The sequence below is a fragment of the Phoenix dactylifera genome, chromosome 12, assembly GCF_051530095.1.
Source record: "Phoenix dactylifera cultivar Ajwa chromosome 12, Ajwa_hap1_PhDact_Kaust_v1.1, whole genome shotgun sequence".
Classification (NCBI taxonomy): Eukaryota; Viridiplantae; Streptophyta; class Magnoliopsida; order Arecales; family Arecaceae; genus Phoenix; species Phoenix dactylifera.
In genome coordinates, this window is record NC_143201.1 from 1297581 (window position 1) to 1307239 (window position 9659).

Genomic DNA, 9659 nt, shown 5'->3' on the forward strand with positions numbered 1-9659 from the left:
TTCCTGAGGCCTAACCCTTGGATGCCTGGCCTAGTGCCGGAAGAATTTCCTGAGGCCTAACCCTCGGATGCCTGGCTTAGCGCCGGAAGAAGTTCCTGAGGCCTAACCCTCGGATGCCTGGCCTAGCGCCGGACGAAGTTCCTGAGGCCTAACCCTCGGATGCCTGGCTTAGCGCCGGAAGAATTTCCTGAGGCCTAACCCTCGGATGCCTGGCTTAGCGCCGGAAGAATTTCCTGAGGCCTAACCCTCGGATGCCTGGCTTAGCGCCGGAAGAATTTCCTGAGGCCTAACCCTCGGATGCCTGGCCTAGCGCCGGAAGAACTTCGAGAGTCAGGAGTCGGCGAGACGCTACCAAGAGTTAAAAAGAGGAAGGATGTCCGCCGAAATCCGCAGACTGCCAGATCAGCGACAACCGCTATACGCCATAAAAGAGGCGGGGAGCTCGAGGTGCGCGCGCCTTTCCGAGGGATGGCGGCAATCTCGAAGCATCACTCCCTTCACCCGTTCCCCTCCTGGTTCCAGGCTCGGAAGTGGGGGGCTACTGTTACGGGGGAACTTAGCCGCCACGCCCCACGTGACCGGCACGCGCACCCAGGAAGACTACGGCAGTCCCTTGATCCAGTAATCCGACCCCGAGTCGGATATCTTCGGCTCCGCAGCCCGACCCCGAGTCGGCTGCCCCTTGATCCAGCTGTCCGACCCCAAGTCGGATATCTTCGGCTTCGCAGCCGGACCCCGAGTCGGCTGCCCCTTGATCCAGCAGTCCGACCCCGAGTCGGTAATCTCTCGACAACGACAGGCTGTTCCCCTGAAGCGCGCCGCGGCCCTCTGCTCCACTACTCTCTGCAACGGTCGTATCCGGCGCTGCTCCACGATCCCCTGTAACAGCCGTACAAAGCGGAGCTCCACTACGCCCTGTCATGGCCGTACCCAGCGCTGCCCCACGACGCCCTGTAACGGCCATGTCAGTGGCAGCTCCATCGTGCTACACGATGACCAACCCCCCAGAAGGACCCCCCAGCCTGGTATATATGCGGCTGGGGGGAGAAGGGGGGAGGGTAAGCAAGAACTTCCAGAGCATTCTCTTACTTGCTACTATTATCTCTCCTTCTCCTCCAATCTCCTCTGACTTGATCGTCGGAGGGCCCCCACTACCCCAGTGGTGGTGCGAGGCTTGCTTGCAGGTTTCCCGGTGGAAAGTGGAGCGCAATCAACACCAACCAAGGCAACTCAAACGGAACCCCGTTCACACCGCTGTGCCAATCGTTCTCGGTTTGGACCACCAGCAACACTAACAATAGTCATGGAGATGATGATGATGATGCCGCCACCCCTAATAACCTTTAGACTGTTTCTTTAAGAGTTATATGTGTATATTTTTTATGTTTTCCGAAGCACATTGTGTTGTAAATTGACTTTCAATCATGTTTGACAATGTAAATCTAATCATATTTGACAATATAAATATTTGCTATTTCTATATATATTGCATATGTTATTATATGACTTCTGTTATGTGTTTGGTATATATGAATTCTATTTGCTTCTATTATTACAGATTTTTGGTATATATATTTATATACAGAGTTTTATTTTTTTTAAAAAAATTTATACTTACAATAATAAAAAACGTTGTTAAAATATATATTAGTGACGCTAATTAGTAACACAAATAAGCATCGCTATTATAAGACGTCCTAGTGATTAGCGATGCTTATAAGCGGCAATTATTATACCTTGCGATGCGAACCAAAAACTTTGTAAAATTATTGTTCTACAGTAGCATTGCCAATGCTTTTGCGCACTTTGGAGAGCGCCGAAAGTCTACTCATGGTATTTTTTTGCATCGATAAATATATTAAAAATTATTGGTAATACCAGATAATCCTGTAGTGAGGTGACGACATGCATGGCCGTTGCCATCCTCTCCCTCTTAAATGACAGCCAACTTCTCCATTGTCTTATTTGTCACCATCATCTTCAAAAGGACGTCGTGCACATCTCTAGCTGCACCAATTACCTAACGAGGCATTCATTCAACCTCAAAAGGTGAATTCATCTCCATCCGCCAACCCAAGATTCGCTTACAGCATGCAAGAGCACGTAAAACACCCAATGATTTGCTAACCCTTGAGGCAAATAGTTTCTCCTTAGAGCTCTAGACACTTAAAATTCTTATGTCCAAGCAATTTTACAATAAATTTACAATAAAATACGATTGTTCATATAGAAAAGCATGCGTGCACGTATAAATCATGCAGTTCCTTCAATCAAATAAACATATCATAATCTATATAAAGTAAATATTAAAACATTTTGTCTACTTCTTCACAAAGAATCCTTATAATCAGTAAAATTCAGTGAGAAATAACATCAAGTTGGGAAATTAATGACCCACAACTAGCTCCATACCCAAAGCATCAAAAGTCAAACCCATTTATTTTGCATTAAGTTAGTCGATTAAAACTTAGGGAGCATCTCTTCGGATACATGCACATTCTTAAATCAAATCCATTAAATCATTTGATTTGACCATAGATAAATAGATTCTATGAAGACTACGCTGGCTTATATCAATCCATCAATTCGTACAGTAAGATGCCAAAGATAAAATGGCTCCTATATTAATGGCTTTGCCTAAAGCTCAGATATGATTTGAATATCAAGGTATACCATATTGTATCACTCCGGTATGACTCAAAAATATCCTGCACCTTGTACTAATAACTATAGCAAATTGGTGACGACATGAGGCTTATAAATTGCTAAATATTGCAACCAATATTTATGGCAATGTAAACAATCTTGCTATCCAATATCGTATTTGGTATAATACAATTGATATGGTAATTAAGGTATGTGTCGTATATTTTTTTTTCTTACTTTCTATTATAGTATCATTCGAAATCGATGCACAGATACAAACTGATTTGGATGGGTACAAACTGATTTGACTCGAACTCAACCAAACATGGGTACCGATTTAGACAATTCTAAGTTTTTCCGTCGATATCATTTTTTTTTCCCGACTCCGGTCGATTTCTGTCTCTATCTAAAATAGTCTGGGAACAACAAAAAGGGTAAGAAAATTCCATAAATCATAATAATATATCCTGCTTTCCCTTCCTTTCCTGGCATCGGCTCTCTCGCCCCCCTCGCTAAAATATTTATACAGCCGGAGGGGAGAGCTCTCTCTCTCTCTCTCTCTCTATTCTTCTCTAATTCAAGCAAGAGATCAGAAAGGAGAAGAGGGGAGAGAAGAGATTTCGATTCAGGTTCTTGCATCTATCTATCTCTTCATCGGTGGCTTCGGAATCGTCGCTCCAAGCAATGGTAATGTTTCTAATTGTATTTCTCTCGTACGTCCTCTTTGTTTTCGTCTTTTTTTTTTTATTTAGATCGATCGATGTCATAGCATATCCTACCATGTCAGCTCCAAGGTTTTTTTTCCCCCCTATCGATCGAGCTGAGAAGGAAAAATAGGTTTTAGCCTAACTTCGCCGGAAAGCGGCCGGCTTTTCCGGCCGGCTTGTTCTCCCTCCTCGATGGCGCCCCGTCTGCTATCGTGCGCTCCGGCCGGTCACGTTCACGCCTGATATTCGTACCCTCCCCCACCCCAACTTTCTCGATATTTTTATGGTGTCTTACGCTTGACGCCAACGCCAGCTCGCGCGAGCTTACCGTGGAATTTGTGTGTTTTCATTCATACGCATTATTCCTTCTCCCTCTCTCTCTCCTCTTTCTTCCTTTTTTCTGAGAACATTGATATTCACACTCCTCCACGTTTTATTAGCTGCTGCTCCGCCGGCTTGGACGGGTAGAACCAAGGAAGGTGGGGTAGTGGGTGTGTGGATCGAAATCTTTTCCGAGTATTCCAATCGACAAAGGACGGCAGCTATCGTGCGCCGTATATTCGCGGCAAAGCCGAGGCCGCCCGTTGCTTCGCCAATCGAGCGATTTCTTGTTCTTTTCCTAAATTCCATTAAATAATCCGCTCTCCCTCCCTCTTTTTTTTCCATTTTAAAATTATTATTATTATTTTCTTTTTCCATTTTAAATGCCAGTGAGCGTGCGAAGAACGTGGGCAGCGCGTGGGCTTTGCTGTAATTTTATTATTTAAGAACACGTAGGCCAAGTAAATTAGCAAAAGAGATTAGAAAGGGAAAAAAAAGATTGTTTTGAATGGAATTTAATATATTTCTTTTGCAGGTGAAGGAGGAGGAGGAGGGGAGGAGGAGGGCGGTGTTGACGCCGCCGCTGGCGCTGGAGGGGGGGCTGGCGGCGGATCATCGGCCCCCCAATGTCCTCCAACGCGTCCTCAGCCTCTTCCGGAGCGTCCGCCCAGGATCCGATCTCACCCATTTCCAGGCAACCTCTCTCTCTCTTACACACATACACACAAACACACACTTGGCCCTGTTATTTATTAATTTTTATCTAAGTATCTTGTCTCGGACTCGGAGCATGTGGCCGTGGCCTGGTTGCAGTTTAATTTGTTTGGACGTGGCTCACTGTATCAAATACTATGTAATTTAATTCATCCGATCTAAGTCGTGGTAGGCCCGGTCTGTCCAGGTACCTTGAATAGACGGATCTAGGAGGACTAAGTTCGGCCTTCTCAACGATTTTGAGGATCGCACATTAATGAGCGAGCACTCTGTAGGGAAGGAAAGCTGCAGCTTTCCTACTTAAACATGCAACTAGCTAATAAATTAAATTTTGTATACTTATGTGGAGTTGAATAACCAAAATAGTAAAGTCTTTGATTGCTATCAGTAATATAAAAATAAATTCGACTTATGGTCTATGTACTGAAAAATAAGTATACCAAGTCAAGATATTTTAATAACATTTTCTAGCTAGATTTTTATCTTGCATGGAATTTTTAGTCCCATATCAACTATGCAGTGAATAGATAATTTTTTCTTTTTCGATAAGTTCCTCAGTTCTTATATATATGGCAACTTATCTTGCCTTACATAAGAAGAGTATGCTGCGAGATTAGCTTGTCAATAATTCAATCAAAAAAAATTAATAATATTTTAAAGAAAGATATTTGTTAAAATATATGACCTCTACTAATTATCGAAGGCATATTATGCACCACATCAATGGCTAACCCATGGTAATAAAACAAGAATCTCCCATAAGAGACCTACTCCATACTCAGAATCATAACAGAGAGTCGTGAAACAAGATTTTCTTGACTTAGTTTTTTTAGATAAATTTATATGTTTATTGTGCCCATAATTTATCTTAGAGGACCCATAGCAATCAAAAAATTAAGGGCCAAAAGTAAGTGTATCTGCACTAAGAGACCTTGCTTGATTAACAAATAAGTTCATTTGCAAGCAAATAACCTTAATTAGATGTATAGATTAAGGTCGCTTGACCAATAAGCTTGCTTGTATAACGTAAGTTACTTGTTAGGCACCATGGACAATCTCCTAACTCTCTTTTTTTTTTTTTGCCTTTCTTTCGTTGTTGGAAAGTGTCAGGATCTTTCATTCCCTTTGGAAGATAATGATATAAATTACTTGATTTACATAAAATATGGACATAGCGTTATCGGACCTACAACTACTGTCCAAGACACGTGACAACTTCCACTAGAGCGGAGAAACTGAGGAAGCTGACAAAAGGTGTTAAGATTACGTGAGTGGGACTGGACGGACGAATAGTTTCAAAACATTAGATGATTCAGAAGAGAAGTTTATAAATCAGAGCTTTGGTCTTTCCTGATGCCTTCCATCATTATCTAGCAAGAAAATGATCTTTTTGCTGTGTGATATTTTAATGAATAATAATGACATATTAATTTGAAAGTAGGAGCTTTAGATAATGCTTTGGTCGTCCTATGAAACGTGGGATGGCACCATCTCTAAATTTATTTGTAAAATTAGAGACGGTTGCATGCTAAAAGATGGGATGCTGGATCTAACACGCCATTAACAACCCCACAGCTTCTTTTTAAAAAAAAAATACTACCAAAACAATACTAGCTAAAGGAGCAAAAAGGCAAGGGAGGTTTGAGTTTCATCATAGTCATAAAGGGCGGCTCCTAATTGTTAGCTTGATGTTTGCCACACGTAGTAATTACCTTGTCATGTTGCCTTCTAGGATAGCGGGGAAGAAATCAAGCAGGGAATTTAGGCTTGAATAATTACTTTCTCATGGTCCTTCCGAGGATAACAGGGAAGAAAGTGGGGAACATATGCTTGATGCTATTTGATTGCACTTTCGAGATAAGCCTAGGGACTAGTGTCCGCCGAGCCAACCGAACCGGTGTATCGGTGGGCTTTGATACTGGTTCAGTACTAGTTTGCTATTTGTTGGACCAGTGCTGAATCGGAACCACAAAAAAAAAAAAAAAACGGCCTGGATGCATTTTAGCCATAGAGTGACAATTAATACTACTCTGTGGCATTAAATGTTCATGCGGCCCGCGTGGGCTTGCTATCCTGCGCGAAGAACAACGTGCGGGCACGGAGAAACAGTGCGAGCACAGTAACCGTACGGGAGCGAGTAATGCTTATAGCCATTTCTGCCAGTAATGATGGTGGCAACACCAATCATTTGAAAGAAATAATGGGAAAATTACCCAGGCCAACCACTTAGATTATAGCCACTGGCCTACCACCCAGTTTGCAATTCTATTGACTCTTTTTCATAAATATGCTTGTGAAGGAGAAATGTGCGGAAATCATTCCAAGTACTTGTATACTATAAACAAGAAAAAAAGGGGGCACCCATGCAACCCTGTTGATTAATATAGTCACGAATTGCATGCGTTTTAGCGTGCATTTATTCCAAAATTCAAAGGATAAAATGAACGTACGGGGAAACTTACCTTGTTTTATACAAATGCAGCTTCCTCCTCTCTTCAACGTTCCAAAATCACAACTTCAATGCTATGGTGAAGGAGTGTATTGCATTGGCGAAGACTACTTAAGCAAGTGTGCTCGAGGTAAGAGCAGCCTTGAGAGATTTGCTTCAGTTGTTGCATGGAGCATATCAACAACACGGCCTGCAATTTTTGGATTGGCTCCTTTCAATCCTGTTCTTGGAGAAACCCATCATGTCTCCAGGGGAACCCTCAATGTCCTTCTCGAACAGGTAATGAATTTTCTGATGCTTATAATTTGCGCCTTCCATCAGGATCTGGGTCTTGTTGTTTGCATGTCATATATTGCTTAGTAAATTTCAAACTAATTTATGAAAATTATTATGATTAATCATTTTGTGTCACTAATTTCCTTTTTAACTTTTTCAAGTTATTTTACTACCAGCCCAGTCTGTTTTTCCTTTCTTTTCTTTTCATTATGAAATAATCTTAGGCTACATGTCTACTCTGAGTGAACATAAATTATGGTCAGTCATTCTTTGATCATGATCAACTTGGAAAATTGTTTTTTTTTTTTGGTTAATTATACTTATCTTTTGCAGGTTTCACATCATCCTCCAGTCTCTGCCCTCCATGCAACTGACGAAAAGGAGAATTTAGAGCTTATCTGGTGTCACAACCCAGTTCCCAGGTTCTATGGTAAATCTAAATATCATAAATTTTTATTTCTATAGTTTTGTTATTATCATATGTGGCCAAGTAACCATACACTATGAATTTTGTATTTAATCAATAACATGTTCTTAGGTTCCCAAGTGATGATAGATCTCCATCATCAAGTGCTTCTGGTTCCTCTTATCTTAAATGTGTGCACATTGCCTGCACAACCATTAACCTGGCAACAGTTTTGATACAATTTTAGCTAAGCAAGCTGGATATTCCTTATGCTTTATTTACCACATTATGTTCTGTCTCATTTTTTTCAAAAATAAAAATTTCTGAAGGTACTAGTGTTGAAGCTGTCATTAATGGCAAGAGGCAGCTAAGGCTTTTGAGTTTTGGCGAGAACTATGAGATGGATTCACCAAAGCTACTGATAAGAATACTTCCAGCTCCCAGTGCTGATTGGGTTGGGAATGTTAATATCCGGTGTAAAGATTCAGGCCTTGAGGCAGAACTTTGCTATTACAAGAGCCATTCCTTCTTCGGCTTTGGGGGAAATTCTAGGTCCGTTAAAGGGAAGATTTTTCATTCCAAGTCATTGAAGACCATCTATGAGATTGAAGGCCAGTGGGATAGGTATTGTGATGATCTTTAGATGTAACTTTAATATAATTCAGCGATTAACCTCTGATGCAGAAGCTTATGATTTTATCTTTCAGAATCATCTCGTTAAAGGATGTTCACAGTGGTGATGTTAGAGTTCTGTATGATGCCAAAAAAGCCATCTCAAAACTTAACACTCCTATTGTGAAGGACCTGAAGGTACCTACATTTCAAACTTTATAACTCATACAGAGTACCAAAGGTGTCTTTCTAATTAAACATTTTAAGCTTATGTTTCATGCTAGTATAGAATCATGTTGAGTGTTGATAATCCAAGTCTCTAATGGATTTGAAATGAATAGCACATCATTTTTTGCGGGTTGGGTACAAATGCATTAAGCTACAAAAATCTAGAAAGACAGTTGAAAATGAGTATTTAAATCTAAAAACGGATGAATACAATATTCCTGAACCTGACAAATTAATGAAATGAAAAGGGATGAGTCAAATAATAAGTATCATTCAATGGATCTTCTTGGAACAGATGTCGAAGTTGTATCTTGAAGGTGGTACCCAAAATTAATAGACAAAGAAATGATCTCAGGAAAAGCAGTGAATGACTTAAATAAATTTTCAGGTTCATTATATTAGAATTGGAGTCAAAAACATTTAACAATGAACAACTATTTGTCCACTGTGCTGTTTTTTGAGCTCTGGACTGGTAGGTTCTGCACCCATTGGTTCATAGACAGGGTAAAGTAGGACCATGAAGGCCAGACATTTGTAACAAACAATAGTTAGCAAGTGTATATCAGGTTTTTAGCAGCGACATGGAAAAGGAATTATGAATTGGGCTTGGAATTATAATGCCCATATCTTCCCATTCTCATCCATCCTTCCTATGATCTATACATGTATTCATCTACTTCATTATAATCTTCTTTTATACTTTGTTCAGCTTTCATAGGATTTTCTCTAGAGATGTTACACATATTCAGCAAGATTATAATGCTCATATTCAATGGTTTTGAGGCAGGGCTTGTGGTCAACCGAATCAGCAGTTGTGTGGGCTGAAGTGAGCCAAGCCATACTGGACAAGGACTGGGACAAAGCTTGGGAGGGAAAAAGAACTGTAGAGGAAAGGGAGAGGAAGCTTCGAAGTGAAAGGAAGTCGAAGGAAGAAGTTTGGGTCCCCATGCATTTCTCGTTATCTCGTACCAAGGAGAGTGAGTGGGAGTGCTGGCCCTTAGAGCAGTCGGTCCCACCAGCACCAATTATTCTTCCTTCTTGAGATAGAAGCCGGAGGCCCCTCCACTTCATGCGGATGAAATCCACTTCATTTTATCACAAGATGGAGCCTGGAATATTTAATATTAAAAAAAGGGACAGAGATTGGAACATTAGTTGATAAGTGCATGATATTTTAGTTGTCTATAATTCATTCCTTTTTCTAGTAGATGCTCTCGATGATATTTGATGCTTGTTGATTATTGTAATAGCTTTATATTAATCCCCATCTTGCTGACAAAACATGGCACGGCCTATCAGG

At 40.9% G+C, this 9659-nt stretch overlaps 1 protein-coding gene across 2 annotated transcripts; it reads left to right on the top strand.

Annotated features, from left to right (window-relative positions):
• Positions 1-3078: 3078 nt before the first annotated feature.
• On the top strand, positions 3079-9640 carry LOC103713100 (oxysterol-binding protein-related protein 4C-like). 2 transcript variants are annotated; one of them, XM_008799888.6, is made up of 7 exons: positions 3079-3333; positions 4210-4368; positions 6871-7116; positions 7447-7543; positions 7849-8143; positions 8227-8329; positions 9147-9640. In XM_008799888.6, the coding sequence occupies exons 1-7, from the start codon at positions 3331-3333 to the stop codon at positions 9399-9401; spliced, it is 1158 nt and encodes a 385-aa protein (XP_008798110.2). In that variant the 5' UTR covers positions 3079-3330; the 3' UTR covers positions 9402-9640. The 2 variants fall into 2 exon arrangements, with proteins under 2 accessions (XP_008798110.2, XP_088564615.1); XM_088708489.2 differs by lacking the exon at positions 6871-7116.
• Positions 9641-9659: the final 19 nt, after the last annotated feature.